General features: G+C 34.8%; 1 protein-coding gene across 3 annotated transcripts; it reads left to right on the forward strand.

The window, feature by feature from the left end:
* The first annotated feature begins 11,662 nt into the window (after window positions 1-11,662).
* Window positions 11,663-21,515, forward strand: LOC127126167 (uncharacterized). 3 transcript variants are annotated; one of them, XM_051055047.1, is made up of 17 exons: window positions 11,663-11,915; window positions 12,515-12,632; window positions 13,625-13,773; window positions 14,602-14,685; window positions 14,765-14,827; window positions 15,032-15,163; window positions 15,259-15,459; window positions 16,049-16,168; window positions 16,964-17,013; window positions 18,212-18,374; window positions 18,523-18,660; window positions 19,722-19,844; window positions 19,939-20,037; window positions 20,326-20,466; window positions 20,544-20,628; window positions 20,866-20,996; window positions 21,116-21,515. In XM_051055047.1, exons 1-17 carry the CDS (start codon window positions 11,901-11,903, stop codon window positions 21,257-21,259), a joined length of 1,956 nt encoding a protein of 651 aa, XP_050911004.1. In that variant the 5' UTR covers window positions 11,663-11,900; the 3' UTR covers window positions 21,260-21,515. The 3 variants fall into 3 exon arrangements, with proteins under 3 accessions (XP_050911004.1, XP_050911006.1, XP_050911005.1); XM_051055049.1 differs by having other exon boundaries at window positions 11,664-11,915; window positions 20,377-20,466; XM_051055048.1 differs by lacking the exon at window positions 13,625-13,773 and having other exon boundaries at window positions 11,664-11,915.
* The last annotated feature ends 5,148 nt before the right edge of the window (window positions 21,516-26,663 follow it).

Below are 26,663 nucleotides of genomic sequence, written 5' to 3' on the forward strand. Positions count from 1 at the left end.
TGTCAGACCCGATGTCATGACATCCTGTACACAGAACATTCAGTATGAATGTCTGGTGTTTTGTGATTGCACAATTAATGGCAATCATTGGTTGATTGAAGATATGGATAGTTGGCACACTCTATCAGGGATTCCAACAAGATTTGTTTATTTTCCAGGAAGATCTTTACAACTGTTATAAAAAGATTTGATTGGAAAATATATTTAGGGTTTTCAAGATGTCCAATATAAAAAGGGACTCAGAAAACCTGTTTGTACACACAACCAAGACTAAGCGAAATTTAGAGAGAGAGTTAGGGTTTGTGTTTGTAGGTCATTCAAGTCATCCATTGATGATTGAATTGGACTGATTTGTCTTCTTGATCAAAGCTTTGAAGCAAGATCAAGAGTGTGTCTTCTTGATTGAAACTGTGAAGTAAAATCAAGAGTTTGTAATTGAAAAGTATTTTCTTTTCACAAGGGATTGTTGTTTAAAATCACGGGTGTGTGATTGTAAGGGAAGTGAGTGGGTTCTCATATCTAAGAGTGCTTAGGTAGAAATTACACGGGTAGAGATTAGGTGAGAAAGACTGTAACTTTTTGAAGTGTACGGATAGTTTTTGAACTAATTCTATTATAGTGAATTTCCTTCCTGGCTTGGTAGCCCCCAGACGTAGGTGAGTTGCACCGAACTGGGTTAACAATTGCTTGTGTGATTTGCTTTTCAATTCTGTTTTTGTTTATCCATTGTTTATAACCAGATATCAGTGTCGTGACATTACCTTCGACATCTTATATCTGATACCAGAATTTCAATTGGTATCAGAGCAGGCATCCTGCTCTGGCTCTGGGTGAGATCTAGGGAGAATACTTTCTGGTACAATGGAGAGGGATGGAGGATCTGTTCATAGGCCACCAGTTTTGGATGGTTCTAACGATGACTATTGGAAACCAAGAATGGTAGCCTTTTTAAAATCCCTTGATAACAAGGCTTGGAAAGCTGTCTTGACAGGCTGGGTGCATCCTGTTGTTACTAAAGAAGGAGAAGCCATTACTGAGAAAAAGTCCGAAGAACAATGGTCCAAGGAAGAGGATGATCTTGCTCTTGGAAACTCTAAAGCCTTGAATGCCATCTTCAATGGAGTGGACAAGAATATTTTCAGGCTGATAAATAATTGTGAAATAGCCAAAGAGGCTTGGGACATTCTCAAGACCACTCATGAAGGCACATCTAGGGTAAATATGTCTAGACTTCAGCTGCTCACCTCCAAGTTTGAAAACCTAAGAATGAAAGAAGATGAAAATATTCATGAATTTTACATGAGCATTCTTGATATTTCCAATGCCTCTGGAGCTTTGGGCGAGAAGATGTCAGATGAAAAGCTGGTAAGAAAAATATTAAGATCACTCCCTAAGAGATTTGCTTTGAAAGTCACAGCCATAGAAGAATCTTAAGACATCTCGAATATGAGAGTGGATGAGCTAATTGGGTCCCTCCAAACATTTGAGATGGGAATATGTGAGGGAGTTGAAAAGAAGGCCAAGAGCATAGCTTTTATGTCAAACACCGAAGAGGAAGATGAGGTAGGTGATCACGACATTGATGGAGACCTGGCAAATGAGATAGCAATGCTGGGAAGACAGTTCAACAGACTAATGAAAAAGGTAGATGTCAGAGCTAAGGGCAATGTCAAAAACATCACATCTGACATCAATAAATCCAACAGCTTTGGTAAGACCACAAAGTCTGAAGAAAAACCCAAAGAAGTTCAGTGCTATGAGTGTAATGGATATGGTCACATTAAAATTGAATGTGGGACCTACCTTAGGAAACAAAAGAGGAGCCTTGTAGCCTCTTGGTCTGATGGAAGTGAAACTGAAGAAGCTACAAATCATGTGAATGCTTTGACAGGAAGATGGGGGTCTGAGGAAGAGTCAATTGATGATGAAAGATCCTTTGAAGAGCTGGACACTACCTACAAAGAGTGGTGCCACAGAAGGGCGGGAGTGTGCAGACAAGTTGAAAAACAGAAGCAAGTGATAGCTCAGTTGAAAAATGAGAAGAAAGAGTAGATGGAACCCATCTCAAAATTGGAAATTAAGGCTGTATTCTTCAATTCCAAACTAGATGAGATGACTAAGTATGTAAAAATGCTTAACAATGGATCTGCCACCCTAGACAAGATTCTCCAGACTGGGCAAATAACTGGAAACAAATCTGGCATTGGATTTAAGCCTGAGTGCAGTTGCAAATCAAAATCCAAATCTAAGAGCAACCATGGTAAAAGCAAACCTGAGATGTCACAACACCAGAAAGGGAACCATTAAAGATGGAAATGCCAATACTGTGGAAAATTTGGCCACCTGAAGCCCTTCTGTTATAAGCTATATGGCTATCCTGGTCCTGTTCAGTCTCAACACCAATCTAGGTCCAAACATCACAGGACTGTCAGCAGAAAGCAATGGGCTCTCAAGACAAAGGTCACAAGTCTAATAGCCCACACTTCCCTCAGAGTTTCAGTCAAAGAAGATTGGTATTTTGACAGTGGTTGCTCCAGACATATGACTGGGAACAAAAACCTGTTGACTGAACTTCATCCTCATGCCATGAGTTATGTTACATTTGGTGATGGTTCAAAAGGTGAAATCAAGGGAATGGGTAGGCTGGATTGCCCTGGAGTTCCTGACCTTGATGATGTTCTACTTGTTAAGGGATTAACTGCGAATCTTATAAGCATCAGTCAACTATGTGATCAAGGTCTGAATGTAAACATCACAAAAATTGAATGTCTGATTACTAACAAAGAAAATAAAGTAATCATGAAGGGAGTTAGGTCCAAAGACAACTGCTACATGTGGAACTCTCAAGAAACTGGATACTCTTCAATGTGTACCTTAGCCAAAGAAGAAGAAGTAAAAATATGGCATCAAAGATTGGGCCATCTGCACTTGAAAGGTATGAAGAGAATCATATCAGTAGAAGCAGTTAGAGGGATTCCCAACTTAAAGATTGATGAGGGAAAAATCTGTGGAGAATGTCAGATTGGAAAACAGACAAGGATGTCACACCAGAAGCTCATACATGACACAACTACCAAAGTCTTGGAACTACTTCATATGGACTTAATGGGACCCATGCAGGTAGAAAGCCTTGGTGGCAAGAAATATGCATATGTGGTAGTGGATGATTTCTCCAAATACACCTGGATCAATTTTATAAGAGAAAAATCTGATGTGTTTGAAGTATTTAAGGAGATGTGTCTAAAACTTCAAAGGGAAAAAGAAAGTCTTGTTATCAAAATTAGAAGTGATCATGGAAAGGAGTTTGAGAACAACAAAGTTGCTGAATTTTGTTCTTTAGAAGGAATTCATCATGAGTTCTCATCTCCCATCACTCCCCAGCAAAATGGTGTGGTGGAAAGAAAAAATAGGACTCTGCAAGAATCAGCCAGAGCTATGATTCATGCTAAGAAGTTACCCTATCACTTTTGGGTTGAAGCCATGAACACAGCCTGCTATGTCCACAACAGAGTGACATTAAAGAAAGGGACTCCCACAACTCTCTATGAAGTCTGGAAAGGAAGAAAACCTACAGTAAAATACTTCCATGTATTTGGTAGCAAATGCTATATCTTAGCTGATCGTGAGCAAAGAAGGAAGATGGATCCCAAAAGTGATGAAGGAATATTTTTGGGCTACTCAACAAACAGCAGAGCCTACAGGGTCTTCAACTCCAGAACTAATGTGTTGATGGAATCCATTAATGTAGTGGTTGATGATCAACAGACTGATGTCACAGACGATGTCGAGACATCTTTGAATGATTCTCCAACTGACTCCTCAGATAAGAATAAGGAAGAAGAACCACCTCAAGCTGAACCTGAAGATGACAAAATCAACAAGGGACCCTCTATCAGAATTCAGAAGGATCATCCCAAAGACCTTATCATAGGAGACCCAGATAAATGAGTCACTACTAGATCAAGAGAAGTAATCTCACATGGCTGCTTTGTGTCAAAAATTGAACCTAGAAATATCAAGGAAGCCTTGACTGATGAGTTCTGGATCAATGCCATGCAAGAAGAGTTAGGTCAATTCAAAAGGAATGAAGTATGGGAATTGGTTCCTAAACCTGAAGGAGTAAATGTCAAAGGTACAAAGTGGGTATACAAGAATAAATTTGATGAACAAGGGGTTGTTACTAAAAACAAAGCTAGATTGGTAGCTCAAGGATATACTCAAGTTGAAGGAGTTGACTTTGATGAAACTTTTGCTCCTGTAGCTCTCCTTGAGTCCATTAGATTACTGCTTGGAGTAGCTTGTATTATGAAATTCAAACTGTTTCAGATGGATGTAAAAAGTGCCTTTCTAAATGGCTATCTAAATGAATAAGTATATGTTGAACATCCTAAGGGTTTCACAAATCCAAACCTTCCAAAACATGTGTACAGATTGAAGAAAGCCCTCTATGGGTTAAAACAAGCTCCCAGGGCTTGGTATGAGAGGCTCACAGTGTTCCTCGCTGACAATGGATACAAGAAAGGAGGTATTAACAAAACTCTGTTTGTGAAGAATGAAGGAGGGAAGCTCATGGTGGCACAAATATATGTAGATGACATAGTATTTGGTGGAATGTCAGAGCAGATGGTTGAACATTTTGTTAGACAAATGCAATCTGAGTTTGAGATGAGCCTTGTTGGAGAACTGACTTACTTTCTTGGGCTACAAGTCAAACAGATGGAAGACTCTATCTTTTTATCTCAAAGCAAGTATGCCAAGAACTTTGTGAAGAAGTTTGGCATGGAGAATGCTAGCCATAAAAGAACTTCTGCTCCTACACATGTAAAAATCTCCAAAGATGAAAATGGTGTCAGTGTAGATCAAAGTCTATACAGAAGCATGATAGGCAGTCTGCTATATCTCACAGCAAGCAGACCTGACATTGCATTTGCAGTTGGTGTGTGTGCGAGATATCAAGCTGAACCAAAAGTCAGACACATAAACCAAGTAAAGAGAATACTGAAGTATGTCAATGGCACCAGTGACTATGAGATGTTATATACTCATGGATCTGGATCTTTGTTGACTGGATACTGTGATGCAGACTGGGCTGGAAGTGCTGATGATAGGAAGAGCACATCAGGAGGATGTTTCTTCTTAGGAAACAATCTGATTTCATGGTTCAGCAAGAAACAGAACTGTGTATCTCTTTCCACTGCTGAAGCTGAGTACATAGCAGCGGGAAGTAGTTGTTCTCAACTGGTCTGGATGAAACAAATATTGTCTGAATACAATGTCACACAAGAAGTCATGACATTATACTGTGATAACCTGAGTGCTATAAATATTTCCAAGAATCCTATTCAGCACAGCAGGACAAAGCACATTGATATCAGACATCACTTCATCAGAGAACTTGTGGAAGAAAAGATCATAGCACTGGAGCATGTTCCTACAGAGAGGCAGTTAGCTGACATATTCACAAAAGCCTTGGATGCCAATCAATTTGAATGTTTAAGAGGAAAATTGGGGATCTGTGTGTATGAGAATCTATAGCAATCAAAGGAGTCTGGGGATAGTTCTCACAAAAAGAGTATGGAGTATTGTGAGGAATGGTGTAGCGAAAGATGTGATTGGTGTAAAGATTCTATGAGATTTATTTACCTTTGGTCAATTTTGCCTAAAAAGGGGGAGAAGTATGTGGAGCTGGGTGGAGCTGGGTACTGGCTGAGATGGATGTGGTTGATCAGAAGGACAACTATTATTGAAAGAGGTGCACAGGTGAGGTGCATAGGTGTTTTTGTTATAGCAGATGTCAGTGTGACATTCTGGCTGGTACAGGTGCTGAGTTATAGTAGCTGTTTTTGGTGAATGCACAGATTTAGGGGGAGAAGAAGTACCCTTGTGCATTGTGCATTTGTGTGTCTTACTAGTTGCATCCATAACTAGTAATTCTGTTGATTGTTGCACAGATTTAGGGGGAGGAGAAGTACCCTTGTACATGTGTGTATTACTAGTAGCCATAGCTAGTAATTGTTTTTTTGCTTCTGCTGCTAATTAAACTACTGTTATGTGGTTTAACTGCCGATAGTTTGCCTTGTGAACAAAAAAGACAGATATATGTTTTAGCCAAAATTTGCCAAAGGGGGAGTTTGTTGGTTCTAAGTGTTGGCAGCAATTTTGGTAAAACAAAGAGTGTTCACAAGATGTCACGTGTGATGTCTTAACATAAGATATCCTATGTACCTGCTGGAGTTCAAGAGCATGTGCATGCAGGATTGTTTCAGAATGCCACTTACAATGCTAAGGCGTCTGATATTGGATGTACCTGCTGGAGCTTAATTGGAAGACATGTTCATGCAGGATTGTTTCAGATGACATACACAATGTCATGGTATCTGATATGGTTGTACCTGCTATAAAAGGAAATTGGATTATGCAAGATTTTTCCAGATGTCAGACCCGATGTCATGATATCCTGTACACAGAACATTCAGTATGAACGTCTGGTGTTTTGTGATTGCACAATTAATGGCAATCATTGGTTGATTGAAGATATGGCTAGCTGGCGCATTCTATCAAGGATTTCAACCAGATTTGTTTATTTTCCAGGAAGATCTTTACAGCTGTTATAAAAAGATTTGATTGGAAAATATATTTAGGGTTTTCAAGATGTCCAATATTTCTATAAAAAGGGACTCAGAAAACCTGTTTGTACACACAACCAAGACTGAGCGAAATTTAGAGAGAGAGCTAGGGTTTGTGTCTGTAGGTCATTCAAGTCATCCATTGATGATTGAATTGGACCGATTTGTCTTCTTGATCAAAGCTTTGAAGCAAGATCAAGAGTGTGTCTTCTTGATTGAAACTGTGAAGTAAAATCAAGAGTTTGTAATTGAAAAGTATTTTCTTTTCATAAGGGATTATTGTTTAAAATCACGGGTGTGTGATTGTAAGGGAAGTGAGTGGGTTCTCATATCTAAGAGTGCTTAGGTAGAAATTGCACGGGTAGAGATTAGGTGAGAAAGACTGTAACTTGGTGAAGTGTACAGATAGTCTTTGAACTAATTCTATTATAGTGAATTTCCTTCCTGGCTTGGTAGCCCCCAGACGTAGGTGAGTTGCACCGAACTGGGTTAACAATTGCTTCTGTGATTTGCTTTTCAATTCTGTTTTTGTTTATCCATTGTTTATAACCAGATATCAGTGTCGTGACATTACCTTCGACATCTTATATCTGATACCAGAATTTCAACTTTCACTTTAACACAATATCCACTAAGACTTAGTGAATAGAACAGAATTTGAATGAATAATGAAGAAGATTTTCTACTTATATAGATTACGAGAATTAGTTTTTCCTTCCAAATGAACAATTCATAATGTATAATACTTAAGTGCTCAAAAATTGAGAATGAAACGTTAATGATGTTGTAAAAAGTTTATGCAAAAAATTTCACTAAGTTTTTGGCTCAAGGCACTTAGATGAAAAATTAAGAAAGATTTGAATTTGTATTGTTAGAAAGAGGAGAAATTTGAAAATCGGAATTCACAACTATTTATACTTGAATTATACCTTTTGGAAAGATTATAATATCATGAATCATTGTCATGATTGATATATGAAGTTTGGAAATCGTTGGAATGAAAATGAGACTGAAAAAGTGCCATTGGTTCATTGGTAATCGGTTACCATATTGGCGTAACCGATTACGACTATAACTGAGATTTTTTTTTTCAAAAATTTGATGGTTGTAGCCTGTTACAGGGTTTGGTTAATCGGTTACAAGCATTTCCCAAAAATATTGAAGTTTTCAATCCTGTAACTGGTTACATGTTTTGTGTAACCGATTACAACTGTTTGAAAATATCTAAAAATAACTTGTAATAACATTGGCTTAAATTGGTTCTTTTCAAAGTATGTTATGATGCTCGGTGATGAAAAATGTTGTTTTGTTTTGAGAAACTAAGTTAATATACAAAGCATAATTGTTACTTGTACCTTATGCTCGTGATCAATTCATTAATGTCCATTATTTTTTAAGATTGCATGAATACCAAGTCTTTTCACAAGAGATTTCTTTGAAACCATAAACTTTCTCCTTCTTTGATAATGCATTTAAGCTTGATTCTTTGTCTTCATTAAAACACAAAATAATGTTGGAAGCTTGTCTTAATTTTTTTTTTAGAAATCCTCAACCAGTTCCTTGTTTAAGGATGTAGTGAAAGCTTTTTACACTTGTATTCTATTTATATGAAACTCCACTTGTTTAGGTCATTTATCAATCGTCTGCTTTAAGCCTTCAAAAGCTCCATATAGCTCCGCACCCCAATGCACCATAGATGTTGATATGCTTTGAGAAACCACATTTCTATGCATCATAGATGTTGACATGCTTTGAGAAACCACATTTGTATGATTCATTGTAATCTTTAATCAAACCTCCACAAGTTGTTTTACCTCACCATTAGACTGCTTCATATGTATTAAACTTAACCCACCCACTTTTTGGTGGTGAGCAAATTATTTGATGGATTTGACTTTGTCTACTTGTGATTCTTTACTTCATAGCCATATTCATCTCATAATTCATAATATTTTGTCTTATGTTTGTTGCCAGGTGTGGGGGAAGAACATTATCCTTCTCCAATACCAGATTGAATGGCAAGTTGTTATCCAAATTATTTGCCACTCATCTGATTGGAAATTGCAATCCATCTAGTTTTGTAAATTTGCATTAAAAAAGTTTCCCAATGACTAAGTTTCATAATTGACACCCACGTTTGTCTAGTTTTATTACAATAAGAAATTGCATAAATGTAGGACAATCATACAAAAATTCTCTTTTAACTGAATTTGGTGGAGGCTCTAATTAGTTATAAGTTATGTGTTTGTATTGGTATTGAAACTGCTTAATTCATCAAACACACTAGATACAGTAAAACACCATTGCCTGTACCATTCCACATGCAAACATCTCTCCCATTATCATCACTAAGAGGATGAATGGCCTTCATAATCCAAGATGTTCATAGACATCATGCTACTTAACCATCCAAGGTTCCACTCACCATTATGATCCACCAAATCGCCACTTTCACATTCTGAAGAGCTGCATGAATTGAGTTAATAATAACAGAAAGTTTAGTTCTTTGTTGGACCCAATATGCATCCCAAACATTCACCAACTCCCCATTTCCAATTGACAAATTGGTCATATCATTCATAATAGCCATATACTAACTATGATATTCCACAAACATGATTCATATACCTTATCTTTCACTTTAATATCCAAATTGTTGTTTATGTCGTACTTCCTTTTCATAACTTGGCGCCACAAAGAATTGTCCTGAGTCTTTATTTTCCATCATACCTTGAGTAAGCATGCCTTGTCCATATCACCAAGCTTTTTCATACCCATGCCTCCCAAATTTACAGGCTTTGATATTTCATCCCATCTTAGAATGTGGACATGCTTCATATCCTCAGTGTCACAAAAAAAGCCTTTTTGCACCCTTTGAATTTTCTTCAGACAAGCTTTAAGTATAACACAATTCATCATTAAATGTGTTGGTATAACTTCAATAATTGTCTTGGCCAATGCGATTCTCCCTACAAAAGACAATTGTTTCCATTTCAACGTTGCTAATTAATTCTTAGCTTGCTTAATAAGGTAGTGGAAGTCTTTCCTTTTCGGGCTTCTCCCAATAAAAGGGACACCTTTAGATTTTGGGTTTCCTTGAATCCTAACATTTATAAAGGTTTCCTTCTGGTATGCTCTGTAGTATTTTTAGAGAACATATTTCTCTTACCATTGTTAATTTGTTGTCTTGAGATAACACAAATTTTGTTCAGAACCTCCATAACATAAGTCATTTTTTCTCTTGCTTTTCGAAGTAGGATAAGGTCATCAACAGACATAAGATGTGATACCACTTGTCTTCTTTTATTTGTTTTAATCATGTTTTATTTGTTTTCATGATGTTCAAGATCCACTGTTAACTGTTTCACTTATCATATGAGATCATGTATCCATACAAAGGACAAATGAAAATGGAGACATTGGATCTCCTTATTTCACACCTTTTTTTCCATTCCACAACATATTCATTTGTACTGAGCTAATAGTCACCATTATAACTCTGATAAGTTTTCCAAGAATTCCAACTTTTAATAAAGGGTTATGCATAAAGATCCAACTAAGTTAATTATAAACTTTAGCTAAATCAAGTTTAATGATAAATAAACCATTCTTTATGTTCAACCAATGCATGTTATGAACATATCTCTTATGCTACTACAATGTTTTCGTGAATACTTCTTTCATGGATAAAACCATTTTGATATGGATGCACTAATTTATCTATACAACTCTTGAGTCTATTGACCATAACTTTGCTCAAAATCTTGTAGATGAAGATGCAAAGTGAAATGATCCTAAACTGATGAACATATTTCAGATGAGAAACTTTAGGTATCAAACAAATATCAATAAAGTTTACCTCTGTAGCGTGGTCCAGATTCTCCCATAAGCTCGTGGTGTAATCCCTAATATTAGTCTAGGTATTTTGATAGAAACCATTAGGATAATCATATGGGCTTAAAGCCTTCCAAGGTGCCATATCGAAAATAACTTTTTAATCACTTTCCATTTAAGGTTTTCACACAACAAGGTGCACATATTTGCCTTTACTCTTGGATAGATAAATCGTGTATGGTACCAATTATCAATATTTATTTATGTTGTGAATATATTTTGATAGAATTCATTGATTATTTTCCCCCTGCTTCTTTAATCCATCTTCCTTGTTCACCTCTTAGAATTGTAATATTATTATTTTTTATCCTTTTTTGAATAGTCTTTACATGATAATATAGAGTGTTTTATCATCGTGAATTAGTCACCCTGCTCGAGATCTTTGAAACCATGTTAACTCTTCTTATTTGAGGATTTTGAACATATCCAATTGAATGTTCTTTTTCAATTAGGTGATTCCATTATATTTTGGATACAATTTTGAATTCCATTCAATGTTCCCATAAATTATCTTGTATGTATCTAATATTACTCACAATATACATTTTCCAAATCATCACTCGGTTCCTTATTTATCCAAAGTTATTGTTGAAGATGTTATTAATGTTCCAAACACTTCTAATCATATCTTTTCAAGACTTTTCTAGTAATCAGTCGCTTTCAAACCTTAGTTTCTTATCCACTCTCTTAACTCGGTTATCTTGAGTTGATTATATTTGGATTAATAAAATATTACATAATAGAGTAAAATGAAACATAATAGAATAAAATAGAATATAAATATCACTTTATTATTTAAATATTTTATTAAAAATATTTCATTTTTTCCGCATACATCCAAAATTAAATGAACAAAAAATAAAAAATTAAATATAATTATACATTCTATTCCATTTCATCTATTATTTAGAAATCAAAAGAATAAAATTTATTATTTACACTTCATTTTATTTCATTTCATCCGATATTGCCCTTCCAATATATTCTAAGATAAGGATTGAATGATGATATAAAAATTCTAATATAGTAATTTTCACTAGAGCATCTGGAAATTGGACTCTACAGGTTTTATTAAATTTGTTCCTAGTCCACCTGTCTCAAAACAAGGTTGGTCTCATGTGTTTAAAAAAATGAAAAATAAAACAATGAAATAAAAAGAGATAAAGCAAAATGCGGCTATGTCGGTCCTGAAAGAAGGAGAAGACTCGTATCGTATATGCGTGGTGGCGTAGAATAAGACATAACATAACAGATCTTTTTTTCCAACTTGAAAATCTTCACTTCCCAAAATCGATTATTCTTATTCTTATTCATTGAAACCAAAACCCTAATCCCATTCTTCCCCGCTCCACTCTCATTCTATCTTCCCAAAATTCTCCAATGAGCTATCAAATGGTAGATTTCTCCTTCTTCAAAACCGCAATTCATACTCTTTCGTTGTTACTTTTGTTAATCGTAACTTAAATCTAGGTTAACCTAACATCACGATTCATCACTAGTAACTGTAAATCTATAGAATAATAATAAAATTTATTTGCTCATATGATTTAATTAGCATTGATTTGATCGATTTTGTGTATTATTCTAAAATTTGTTTGAGAATTTTTTCAGAATTTAATGTAATTTAGGTTCCTAATTCATTTCCATATTCAAAACTTCACTATTCTAACTAGTAGAATACTGTGAACTAAAGTAGGAAAGAATGCACTGCTTTGTGAAAATCTGCTTGGCTGTATTGGATTTTCAATTTTCAATCATCAATAGACTAATCAAAGTGAACTTGGATGATACTTACTTGCTTGGTGAACTTTTGCTAGAAACATAAATATTGCTTGCTGGTTATTCATGTTCAAGTTCTTTTAATATTGGGATTGGCAATCTTAATGTAATACATTTGTTAATGTTATTCTTGATGAATTTTGTAACTTCTGATTTTTTTGTTTTGTTATGGTAGCTTCTATTTTATTTCTTATTATTAGTTGTTTATGCATCAGAATGGTCAAGATGCACGCAGAGATTTAAAAAGAAAGCTCCCTCAAATGGATCGAGGGCAAGAACGGAGATCTTATAATATGAATTCTACACCTTATGATTGGAATGCACTTCCTCCGGGTGGGTTTTATTTTATTTTATTTTATGTAATGCAATCAATGATTTGGTTAATGAATCATGTGAATTGTTTTGTAGTGTCAAGAATTGAGATGAAATATTGTACTTTAAATCTCATTGTTCTGTAAGAGAGTTTCATTTTTCTTTCCTTTTAGAATTTACACAAAATTAAGGAATCTATGTAAATAAAAAAAGCTGTAGGTTGCCATTAGCATTGGGAGATTTGTTCTCCTTCTACAATTGAGCAGATGGTGAAAAATAGACTTTGATGGTTTGAGCATGTAGAGAGAAGACATGTAGATTATGTGGTAAGGAGAGTAGATTTGTTGGAGAGAAGTCAAACAATTAGAGGAAGTGGAAGACCTAGATAGACTATAAGAGAAGTTATTAAGAAAGATCTTGAGATTAACGATTTGGATAGAAGCATGGTCCCAAATAGAACATTATGGCGAAAGTTGATCCATGTAGCCGACTCCACTTAGTGGGATAAGGCTTGGTTGTTGTAGTTGTAGTTGTTGTTGTTGCAATTGAGTGAGTATGCATGTTATATATGCCGATTGTTGAATCCAAATGAGTTATTTCGTGAGATTCTTAACTATATGTTTCAGGTATTGCAATATATAGGCATGATCGTTGCTATTATTTTGAACCGATATACCTTGTTTCTATATAGTATTCTTTTGCTTGGAATTTTTCAAGTCGAGTACATACTTTCAAATTATTATTGCAAGTCCTTATTGCCAAATGATGACATTTTTCTTCAACTATTTAATCATTTTATTTTTGTAATGACACATGCTTGGTTTTCCTGTTTGTTATTTTCATATCCGAGTTCATGATTCAATTTTCTTTACACACTATTTCAATTGTTGAAAACTTATCCTTTCTTGCTCTTTATACTTGTAAGTTATATCAATGTTCATCACTATAATGTTATGCTTTCTCTTTCCAGTTTTTTTATTTTATTTTTTATATTTAGTTTACCTTGATTACAGGTTGGTTAGACTGCCCAGCACATGGGCAAGAACTAGGTTGCTTAATCCCTTCAAAGGTTCCACTTGGTGAATCCTTCAATGATTACATTCCGAATAAAAAATATACCCCCAAGCAAGCAATTCTTCAACAGAGAGCTTTAGGTAGAGAAGTGAGTTTTACCAGATGCCATCGATATACTTTGTTAACTGTGTCATGCTTTGGGAAGTTAAGTACATGTCTCTAGGAACATAAAGGGAGATAATAGTAGAATTTTGGTGTGCATGAGCCATTGGTATCATTATTTAACGTTCTTTCATAGAATTGTTTTGTTAAACGTTTTGATGTGACTTGTCATCTTTTTATTCGTTTAACATTATGATTAGTAAAAAAATGTAAAATTTTAAGCATGTTTCTATTTGATATTTTTATTACTTCACAACATTTAAAATAACTTGTTGTTCACGGGCTTTGCACAAATTTAGTGTTCCAAGGGAAGTTTTATTGACTGAGCACCACTTGATTGCCAGTTTAGGATTTGAGTATAGAGACATAAAAAGCAGGAAGAATAAGGTAGTAAATGTTTATATTTCATTTTTGCTGGTTAAGAAGGATCTCGAGCTTATCAATTTAGATAAAAGCATGGTTCTATATAGAACATTATGTTGGAAGTTGATCCATATAGTCGACCGGCACTTAGTGGGATAAGGCTTGGTTGTTGTTGTAATAAATACAGATAAGACCAAATTTGCAACACAGTGAGACTTTTACATGTTCTACCTGTTACCTCACATGAATAGCTGAACTAAAGGTTCACATTTTAAAAGGAAGACTTTAAGCAATATAATAATAAGAGTAACTTTTGGTATTATTGTTTTATAATTTTGTTGCACCCAGCATAAATTTGCAATATAACTTGTGTGTACTTTTTTGTCTTTTAATTCCTGTATGTAATTTTGTTGCACCCAGCATTTTAAGCCCAACTCTACTGAATTTGCAGCTTGGTTTAGTGATTGATCTGACAAATACTACTCGTTACTATCCATTATCAGATTGGACAAAAGAAGGGATTGGCCATGTCAAGGTAGCATATGATATTTTATGCTGTTGTTTTTGAAGCATCAATTGCCATTGAATTTATAATTTTGACTTGCTTGTGGCAGATAAGATGCAAAGGAAGAGATTCTGTACCTGATGATGAATCTGTACAAAAGTTTTGCAATGAGGTAGCTTCTATTTGTAGTATTAATGTGTCAACTTGCAGTTCGTGCGTGTTACTTCTACTCACTTTTTTTAATTATTGCTCACAGTTTGAAAGTAAAAGGTTTCTATTTTTTCTTCTTACTGTTAGCATTCCTAGGAGTGATGGTACTGTTCATGATAACTCACTCGAGGTTTTATGATTTATACCGGTTAGACATTCTTTTTAGGTTCTGGATTTTTGCTCCCGGAGATCAAACACAAAGAAATATATACTTGTACACTGCACTCATGGGCATAATCGTACAGGCTATATGATTGTTCATTTTCTTGTGCGTACAGAATCACTATCTGTCACTGAGGTGAGGAAATTATAAATTGTTCACATGTTTCTCTCAACAGCCATTTCACTCTAATAATTTATATGTTGTACATATTTATGCCTGTTACCTTCCAGGCAATAAATAAATTTGCACAGGCACGCCCCCCAGGAATTTACAAACAGGATTACATTGATACCCTGTACATGTTTTTTAATGAAAAGAAGCCTGAAAGTCTTGTTTGTCCACAAACTCCAGAATGGAAGAGCCTCCCTGATCCTGACGTTCATGATGTGTCTTTCTCAGCTACAGACAATCGTGCAGACATTTTGCAGCAGGTACATGCACATTCTTGTTTACATAACTTGGTTATCTTCTTAGAAGATATGGTTGCAGTTTGTTTGCACATGATTTTGCCGTTTAGTCATGTTTTTATTTTTTTGTTCAAGAGCATTTGATATAGCCTGTAAATACAAGCCTTCACTCTGCATCTTTCTGTATTTCTAGCTTTACTCTGATGTATTATTATAGTATAACTTTTTATTTTCTTTGATATAGAATTTTGAACACCAGTTTATCTCCCATCCCTAAACAAGTATGTCACAGCCGAAGAGGAAACTTTTGATTAAGTTTTATTGTTACAGAAAATAAATTTGTGTTGTCTTCTTTAATGGTCTTTGTGTAAATATTTCCTTGGTCTTTTTGTGTAAATATTTTGCCTTGTGTTGCTCGTAGTCTGATATGCAGTTTTGTGAATGACTGAGTACGAGATTAATATGTACATTAATATCAAATTGCTTTCCTCGTACCACTTAATTTATTTTTTTGCATAATTTAGTTTACTTTGTGGAAATTATAAGAAACTTTAAATCTTTTCAATTATTTTTCGAAGTTGTATATTTTCCTTATGTTTGGTTTATATTCTAGGAGAATATCGTGAGGAATGGAGTAATGACAAATGATGATGTTTTGGGAGATCCCATTCCTTCAAACCAGCTTCGTACAATGCAAGAACTTTGTTATCAACTGCTCAAGTTGGGCAAAGGGGTGGGTATTTATGGCTTTTGGTTGATTTCTGCATATTTGTCTTCAACCAAAATGACATAAACTCATAAACTCATCGTATTTTGAATAATCAAGTACTGATACGTATGGAATGAAGAGCTGTTTTATAAGGGAATCATTAAACTTGCCATACTTTTATTTTTGTTGAATATGACTCAGTTAGTAAATTGTATTTTTTTCTTAATATACTTGGTTATAATTTGTTAACATTTAATATGCTCTAAAGAAAGTCAATTTTAAATAAAGCCTTCCACCTATTTTAAAAATATTTAAAATATGATATTTTAACACACTGGTGGTGTTGGTAATTGTCCTCAAAACCTATTTGTCACTTGTTTTTGTCTCTTTCATATTCACTATTGGCATGTATGTACCTTTGTAATTTCTTTTCTATAGATTTCTGAAATTCGTACTTTTTTCATGTATTAGTAGTCATTTCAATATGCATGTATAACATATAACTTCAAGTTTCTCACAACCAGAGAGGAAACTTTTTATTAAGTACAGATTTTAGAGTCTTCTTCTTTCTTTTTAGAATTATTTTGCATCCTCTGTTATAATATTTCTCTACTCCCTTTCTCTAATATTGCCTTTCAGTATTACTCAAAGTAATGTTATTCATATCTAGGGTAAGGGGGTTACATTTGCTGCATCTCAATAAAATCCAAAAATAAGCTTGAAGCCAAACTATTATATGATACGCAAAAATTAATTTTTTATACTAAAATTTGGTTGCATTATCTTTTGCTACACAAATTTGATATTATTTTTTTTCAGGGAAGAGGAGTTTTGTACTTTCCCGGATCACACCCTGTTTCTCTGAACAGGTCCAAACTTACCAAATCTGATTATTTTGATATTTATGGCATTCTCAATTATACCTAACTTCATGATGAGCTTAGCTATTGCTGAGAGACGACTTCACTTGTTTTTCTATCATTTCTTAAAGAAGTAATAATACCCATAATGTGTTCTAAACTGACAACCTGCTTTTAATTGTTCAATTGCAAATTGCTCCAATCATTCATTGTAAAAGAGCATCTTGTGCTGTTGGTTAATTTTGTTTACCAATAGCTTTTGTAGAACGGCTTGGCATAAATTTTAGCAGGTCTCAAAAGATAGGATAGGAATGCTGGCATTTTATTAGCTATATTAGATCTTCTAGTTTCTATTCAGAACTCTGTTTCTAATATTCACAATTGAATTCTAATGGGGAAGTGGAGTTCAATGTCTAGCTTATGCTGCCGGAGAGTTAGTTGGGCCCGGGAACATAAGTTGGTTAGAATTTTTTATGCATAATTTAGGAGGTTAACATTGTCAATCACTTTTACCTACAGACCTGGATTTATGCATAGACAACAGAATAGTTATAACTTGTTACAGGCTCATAAATGTAACGGGATCTTAGTGGGAGAGATGCATCAACATTTACACCAGGATGTTAATGAAATCATGTCTCCATACTACATTAAACTGTCATCAGTTAAATTTTGAACTAAATTGTGTCATAACTATCAGGATTGGATTTGCAAGAAATTTGCATAGATTAAAATGGTGCAAGTTCTTTGTTCTCATTCCAGATTTCTCTCTAGTGTATATTTTAACTTGGCCTCAATCAATCTGCTTCGTCAATTTTCAAATTATATCTTATCCATAGTATTATGGTTTCCTTTGGAGTAAATTACTTCACATAGACGTTCTCGAGTTTATATGAATACTCGCAAAAAAACTTCTTTTACATAAAAAGAAAATGCTACAATAAACTTTAAAATGATGTTTGTCTCAACAGATTTGGTAATTGATCTATTAGTTAGTATTTAATAGACGCTTTTGGTCAAATAGCACTTCTGTACCTATACCTGTTTAGTTTTTATAATATTGAGAAAAAGGGAATACTTTCATTTGATGCAGTTATATTCAAGGGAGGGGAGAGTAATCTATTAAAATATTCATTTTTGAATATTTGTATTTGTTAATTATCCACTCTGCTGTTGTCAATTGTTGTCCGTCAATTTGTTTTTTCAGGGAGAATTTACAACTCTTAAGACAGCGGTATTACTATGCCACATGGAAAGCTGACGGGACACGGTATATGATGCTAATCACTGGGGATGGATGTTATCTGATTGACAGAAAATTTCATTTCCAAAGGATCTCTATGCGGTTTCCTTGCAAATACTCAAATGGGGTATATATGTTTATTCACTTTTGTTGCCAATGAACTTTCATATATCTGGAAATATGGAAGATCAGTGGCTCTTTAAATTGTATATTCGACACTAATGAATAACTCTTGAATATTTTTTCTTTTCTTTTTTAATCATAAAACCTTCAAGGGTACACCCGAAAGGAATCACCACTACACATTACTTGACGGGGAAATGATTATTGACACGGATCCACATACTCATAAGCAAGAAAGAAGATACCTCATTTATGATTTGATAGCAATCAATCAAGTCTCTCTGACAGAGGTACACATATTGATTGACCACTAGTATCACGATCTTACTGACTTCTTGATGGTTCATTCTACAATTTTTGTTCAGAAATTTACAATAGTCGACCTTTTTTAAAATATATTTTGCAACCCTTGAGGCCCTGTTTTAGTGTTCAGCCAAACACTGAATCATATTGCTGGCAAGGTCTTTGAATTAATCAGTTCTATAATTATCTCCTAATAGTCATGCATTGATTGAGAATCTTTAAGCTCTCTAATTGGATTTGAGATTACCTCCGGTTTGTGTTTGTGGAGCTTCGAGTGGGATCACTGAGCAATCCATATTGTTAATTTAGCTACTTATTGCCAATAGCTAAAGTTAACAATAATATTGCTTATACTTAAATTATTTAAAAATCGTTATCGGGGAAGCTGATTGTTGATAGAATATTGAATTTGGGCTCTAGCCCAATTGATCTGTTGAATGGGAGGGTAGTGAATTCGAGAGGAACAGTTATTAGACAGTACAAGAATCAGTTAGAGTATTTCCTGATTTTAAGGAATTTTCTGTTATAAAAGAAAATGTAGGCGAGTGGGAAGTTCATTCAGAAATATTGTTAGTAAACAGTTAGGAGAAGTTTTCTGGTTAGGATCTTAGGTCTGGTTTAGGAGTTCATAGAACTCTGGTTTATGCATTTCAATTTCTGTTTTCCGCCATTGTAAGAGCTTGAGAATCACCATTTCCAATCAATAAAATTCAGCTCATTACCTTAAAATTCCGAGCTCTATCAGCAGCAGTGATAAATGTTTTTTTTTAAAAGCAGTGTTAATTGTTTTATAAACTTGTAATTAATAATACAAATAGATGCTATTCAAGACTGTTTTTTGGAGAGACAGGTATTCTAACTTCTGATTGAAGAATGGTTGCAAATGCTATGTCTCTCGAAGAGAGTATTTTTATTGTTAGTAGAACATTTAAAAAATGATGCAAAATACACAGAATCATTCTGAGTTCCTTGTAAAAGTCTTTGATTGGTGCTTACACATGTGCTTGGCAGACTTTTAACTTGACCATTTTTGTCATAATGCATGCAGATGCCATTCTATGAAAGGTGGAAATTGCTGGAGAAAGAAGTAATTGAACCCCGTAACATGGAACGCGAAGCCCTATCCAAGAGTATAAGTCCTTATTATAGATACGACTTCGAACCATTTGGTGTACGTATAATGATATTTTCTTTCCTATTCTCAGAAACAGTTTTGTTTCTAGTAGGATTAGCTATTTGCTTAAATTCTTGTATTTTTGTTTCAGGTGAGGAGGAAGGGTTTTTGGTTACTATCTACCGTGTCAAAGCTCCTTCATAAATTCATTCCACAACTCTCACACTCATCAGATGGTCTTGTATTCCAGGTATTCATTGGAAATTAATCTCTCTCAAATACTGAATGTCCCCAGTTGAGCTTGGATGTGTAGCATTGGTGAATCAACAAACAATTGCGTTTTAGGAGAGCCAGGTCTTTGAGGATGATGTACAGAATTGATGCTCTGCTAGTGTGCAATGAAATTTTGTTCAGTTGGTTCTTGTTTCGAATTATTTGAGTCATTATTGACTGTTGAAAAATCTCAATACTGATGTACAGTTATGGTTTGCAAAAAATATTGACTGACCATGAACCATACCATCACAATTATGCACAGATGCTGTCTGCTTTATCAACCTGTCTGTTATTTATGTCCGGATTTTATCAGGGTTGGGATGATCCATATGTCCCTCGCACGCATGAAGGTCTTCTGAAGTGGAAATACCCTGAAATGAACTCTGTTGATTTCCACTTTGAGGTTGTTTAAGTACTTCGCCTTGAGTTCAGAAATTAATTCAGTTTATTCGGTGTTAACTCACTCTAAGATGGTAACAGGTGGGAGCTGATGGTCGACCCCTGCTTTTTCTGTTTGAACGTGGAAAGAAGAAGTTAATGGAAGGGAATACTGTTATTTTTAAAGGTTGCGGGCCCTTGTTATTCTATTAGACTATTGTTATGTTGTTGTTGAGATTGTTGTTTTTGACAGCTACTTTAAAGGAATGGTCCATTTTTTGGCCACACATCGATTTACTTGTGTAGTGAGCTATTGATATTCCTTGAGCAAGACTTCCGCGTCTGGTTGATTTAGCTAACTTTTGTATTTGCAAAAATTAAATCGTGATCTTAAATGATTTTCTTGGCTCTAAATAATTTTCAGATTCGGAAGATATTTCTTCCTATTCAGGGAGAATAATTGAGTGCTACTGGGATGCTGCAGAGCATCACTGGGTCTGTATGCGGATCAGAGCTGATAAAGCAACTCCAAATGAGATCAATACTTATAGAAAGGTTGCACTGTTATCTATCTAATGCATTCTATTAAGCTTTCTTCTTCATAATCCGATATTTTGTTTAATTAGCTCATATAAAAACCTTGAACATTCTATTTTTAAAATTTTTTGATTCAGGTAATGCGAAGCATAAAGGATAATATCACAGAAGAAGTCGTGTTGAAGGAGATTAATGAGATCATTCGACTACCCTTGTATGCAGACAGAATACAGAGGGATATCAAGGCTCACCAGCATATGGTCTCTTCGCGGCGCAAGTGAGTTATCATAAAAGCAAGGCACAAGCAAGCAAGACTGACTAACTATTATGCCTGGTAGCGAAGCGGTACATGCCGAAGTTATTCTATGCTCTACGCCGTTCATTCTCAATATCATGCTTCACCCACTTTGTGAAAAAGGTTTAGGATCTCTTGATGTTGTCTGTGGCTATTACGTTTTTGACCGTTGTTGTATATTAACAATTTTGCCAATTTTCTGTATTATTTTTTTAACATAAAGCAAAGACGAGTTCCTAAGATCTTGTTGGAAAAAAAGTGGAAAAAAAAGCTCAACACAAATGGCTTTGAGAGGGTATAGTGATACAATACAGCCCTCTCATTTCTCACAAACACAAGAATTGACTTGACACTGCCAATTATTAGAGGTTTGGATAACAAACATATGAATAATTTACTGTCCTGTCAATACATTTTTCAAGGGGTCAAACACTAGAGTTATTTTCTAACCTTTTCTTTTATATAAAGTAAATATAAAAATTAATGCATCAATATTTAAGAACTGTGTATTTAACCATAATAATTCTCATCAACTAATTTCTATGGTTGAATATATGGAAATGTCTCATCAATTAAATAAACAATTTTTTTAAACCTATTTATCAGTCTCACACACTGTTATGTCATTCACATTAATATTTTAAAAGGGTTAGATATGTCTCTGAATATATCATATTCTAATGTTTTACATTTATACTTTTGATGCGTTCATTTAATGTCTGTTAATGTAAATGATGTGACACACCTTAAATATTTTTAGTGATCGTATAAGATGCTAATATGAAATGTCACATGGTATTTTTTTTATTAATTTATATTATTAATATTAATAAAGTATAAAATGTGTCGTTAAAGTCGTCTCTCATATGAACATCTTAAACCAAAAAAATGTTATTAATCTTTTTCTTCCTAATGAAATATTTCTAATGATCTAAACTTTGATTTTTCTATTTTTTTTACGTGGAAGAATTATATATGAATTTTTTTAAGCAAACAAAATTTTTTGAACAAATATTTTGCAGAGGCTTTTCCCATGACACATAAAAAATCTAAAATTTCGTGTTATTTCTAGCAAGTCTTATTTTATTTTGAGTTTTCAACTGAAACATACATAAATGATTTTTTTCATGAGGCTGAAAAATCGTATACATAGGTCTACATTCCATTTCCATTTTGAGTCAATAAGGATTTTGAGTCAATAAAGTTATTGTCTAGTGTTAGATATCTACCTGAAAGAAATAATATATTTTTAAAGAGAGCAAAATATGTTTTTCAAAAGAAAAGAAAGAATATATTTTTAAAGAGAGAAACGATAATTAAGGTGTCGAAGAAAGTCTTAAGAGACATCAAGAAACAATGCTTGTATATCCTTGAGGCTAAGATTGTAAGTGGTTTAAGAGATGTTGTATCCAAAAAAATTATGCGGAAGACTGACTTGTGATACAAGCGACTTGGCCATATCAGTAAAAGAGACCGGGTGGAATAGTCGGAAAATTTAAATACATTTTTGATTCTCCTTGTTTGATATTTTTTAATTTTTATTTTTTCCATTTTAAAAATCAGTTTTTAATCCATAAACTTTACATCTCTTATGATTTTCATGCTCCTCCAACTTTTCAAACTTGACATATTCTTTAATGATGTGGCATTGTTACTAGATTTATTGAATTTTTTTTAATAAAAAATATTATATTTTATTTTGCAAAATATTTTTAATTAATATAAATATTTTAATAAACTTTTAATTAATATGAAATGGAGAAGCAACAACTCCAAGAACACTCATCATCTTCCTCTTTCAAACCTGCAACTCCAAAAATCTTAAAATTGAAATTAACAACAAATAGCAAATTCTTGTAATATTTCATCGTATTCTTTCTCTCAAGCACATCTCCAAAGCATGAAGTGTTTAGAAATCAGTTTCCAACAATAAAAGTAGGTGGAACCAAACCTCTCATCTCATGTCTGGGAAATGAAGCAAACCAAAGAGCTCTCAAAGCATCATGTCCTTGAAAGAATTTTTAAATGAGTTACCCAAAATAAAGAAATTACAAAAATATGTGATGAATGTTGAAAGTAAAATAAGAAAACACATTCCAGTACCGAAAAAGTTAGCAGAGTATAAATTTTTCATCAAGCTTGGAAGCATCAAAGTAAACTTTCATTTTGTGTTTTAATCTTCTAAGCCTTTCATTCTGAAAAAATATATTGGACTATTTGAAAAATTGTAAGATAATTGAAATCTTGTCATTTTCATTTATCTGAATAGAATATATACACATCAATGTGTAACATTTGGTCAACTATCTAATTATGATACAACATAATTATAGGAAAATAATAATGATTAATTATAATAAAATATTCTATTCTATCACACCCCCGCAGTCGAAGCGGGAGGTTCACGGACGCTTAGATTGGTTCGAAAATCATCAAAGAGAATGCGAGGAAGTCCTTTGGTGAAAATGTCTGCGATATGATGTCTTGAGGGAACATGAAGGACGAGAGCCTGACCACGAGCTACCTTTTCCCGAACAAAATGAATGTCCATCTCAATATGCTTAGTGCGCTGATGCTGCACAGGATTTCCAGATAGATAGATGACACTAATATTGTCACAATACACCAAAGTGACCTGAGGAATAGGAAAATGGAGTTCCAGGAGAAGATTGCGAATCCAACACGATTCGGAGACAACATTGGCAACCCCCCTATATTTGGCTTCAGCACTGGAATGGGAGAGAGTTGGCTGCCTTTTGGAAGACCAAGAAATAAGATTGTCACCTAGAAAAACACAGTACCCAGATGTAGAACGTCTTATGTCAGGATATCCACCCCAACCAGCGTCAGTGTAGGAGATAAGCTTTGTAATGGGAGATGGGGGTAAGTGTAGTCCAAAAAGTAAGGTGCCCTGAACATAGCGTAAAATGCGCTTAAGAGCAAGCATGTGTTCCGTGCAAGGGGCATGCATGTGAAGGCAAACTTGTTGAACAACATATGATATATCAGGTCGAGTGAAAGTGAGATACTGTAGGGCCCCTGCAAGACTCCGATACAAGGAGGGATCCTCATAAGAAGTGTCGGAGAAGGTGCTGACTTCCGCTTGATGTCAACAGGAGTGACTGATGGTTTACAGGACGCCATGTCAGCACGTTCAATGATCTCTGATGCATAAGTGCTTTGACTGAGAAATATGTCATCAGGATGACGAGATACTGCAATACCTAGAACGTAACTAAGAGGGCCCAAATCCTTCATTGTAAACTCAGATGCTAAGAGTGACATAATAGATTGGCGGAGGACATGAGTGGAGGTAATGAGGATGATGTCGTCTACATACAGCAAAATGTAGGTCATGTTTAAACCTTGTCGATATATAAAGAGGAAGTGGTCTGATGTGCTATGGCGAAAGCCAATGGTGGCGACATAGTCAGCAAAATGTTGGTACCATGCCTTAGGCGCTTGCTTGAGACCATATAATGACTTCTTCAATCGACATAATCTGGATGACGGAGGTCGCGGAAACCCAATGGCTGATGCATGTAAACAATCTCATGAAACTCACAGTGTAAAAAGGCATTCTGGACATCCAGTTGATGAATGGGCCAGGATTTGGAGAGAGCAATGGTAAGCATTGTTCGAATGGTAGCGGGTTTCACCATGGGGCTAAAAGTCTCATCACAATCCACACCTGCAACCTATGACCTACCATCACCTACAAGACGAGCCTTATAACGCTCAAAGGAGCCATCAAATTTTTTCTTATGCCTAAAAATCCACATACATCGAATAAGATTAGCATCACAAGGACGGGGAACTAAATCCCACATCTTATTTCGAATAAGAGCATTAAATTCAGATTGCATTGTGGATTTCCAATTCGGGTCTGATAAGGCTAGTTTGGGATTTTTAGGTATGGGAGAGATGGTGTGGTCAGAGTGAGAGATTGATAAGTTAAATATCGTGCGGGGTTTGACAATGCCTTTCATGCTTCAGATGGTGATGGTTTGTGTAGGTGGAGGTGGATGCGGTTGAATTGACGGTGGTGATGGAGAGTTTATTGCAATGGGTGTGTTGATCGAAGAGGTAGGAGATGATGATTGTTGGTTTATTGAGGGTTGTGGTTGGTCAATTGGGATTGTGGGTGTTGGTTGGTTATGTGCAACAGGTGGTGGAATTTGATTTTGCCACTGATGTATAAGGTAGGAGTGAAGGTCATCATCTAGGAATTGATAAGAGTGAGGTAAAGGGGAGTGTATCTTGGTGAAGGGAAATTGAGTTTCATCAAAGATAACATGCCTCGAAATTATTAATTTTCTATTAGACAAATCAAAACACTTATAACCTCTATGATTCGGCGGATAACCCAAGAAGACACATGGAGTAGAGCGGGGTTGTAACTTATGAATGGTAGATGACGGGAATAATGGATAACATAGACAACTAAAGACTCTGAGATATGTGTAGGTGGGATCACGATGATACATGAGTTGTGTTGGTGACTTATTATGAAGTCTTTTACAGGGAATGATATTTAACAGGTAAGTTGCCATGTGGAGAGCATGATGCCAAAACGAGGGGGAAACAGAAGAATGAGCTAGCATAGTGCGTATCATATTATTAATGGTTCTTATTTTGCGTTCCGCTTTCCCATTTTGTGAGGATGTGTGGGTACAAGAGAAACGAAAAACTAGACCATGATCAATGCAATATTTTTGAAAAAGCTCATTATTATATTCACCGCCATTGTCACATGGAAATGTTTTGACTTTTTGCAAAAATTGAGTTTGAATGAGTTGAGTAAGTGACTTGAACGTTTCAAACACATGAGATTTTCTGCTAATAGGAAAAGTCCACAAGAAGTTTGTAAAAATCATCTAAGAATAAAACATACTATTTATGACCAACAGAACTTAAAATTGGAGACGGCTATAAATCACTATGTAAAATGTCAAAAGGCATCAAAGTCATAGATTCAGAATCAAAAAATGGCAATTTAACCTGTTTACCTAAAACACAATAGTCACAAATGACAGAAGAATTAAAAGGTTCACAACATATGAACTTATTTTTTGCGAAGGGAATTCGAAACAGACAGACCAGGATGACCAAGACGACTATGCCAAAAACTGGATGTAAGATCGGCAAAACTGGGAGGAGTGGTAACTGGATAAAGATCTCCACAACTGTCACACCTGAGAAGGGTGATCCCCGTCTGAAAATCAGAGATAGTAAAACCAAAAGGATCAAAGGAAACATAAACATTGTTGTCAATGGTGAGTCGTCTCACAAAAATTAAAATTTTAATAACTTTCGGGGCATGCAGGACATGGCTAAGGTGAAGGGGTTGGTGAGATATGGTTATTTGTATGTGTCCGGTGCCGTGAATT

The sequence above is a fragment of the Lathyrus oleraceus genome, chromosome 3 (genome assembly GCF_024323335.1).
Source record: "Lathyrus oleraceus cultivar Zhongwan6 chromosome 3, CAAS_Psat_ZW6_1.0, whole genome shotgun sequence".
Lineage (NCBI taxonomy): Eukaryota > Viridiplantae > Streptophyta > Magnoliopsida > Fabales > Fabaceae > Lathyrus > Lathyrus oleraceus.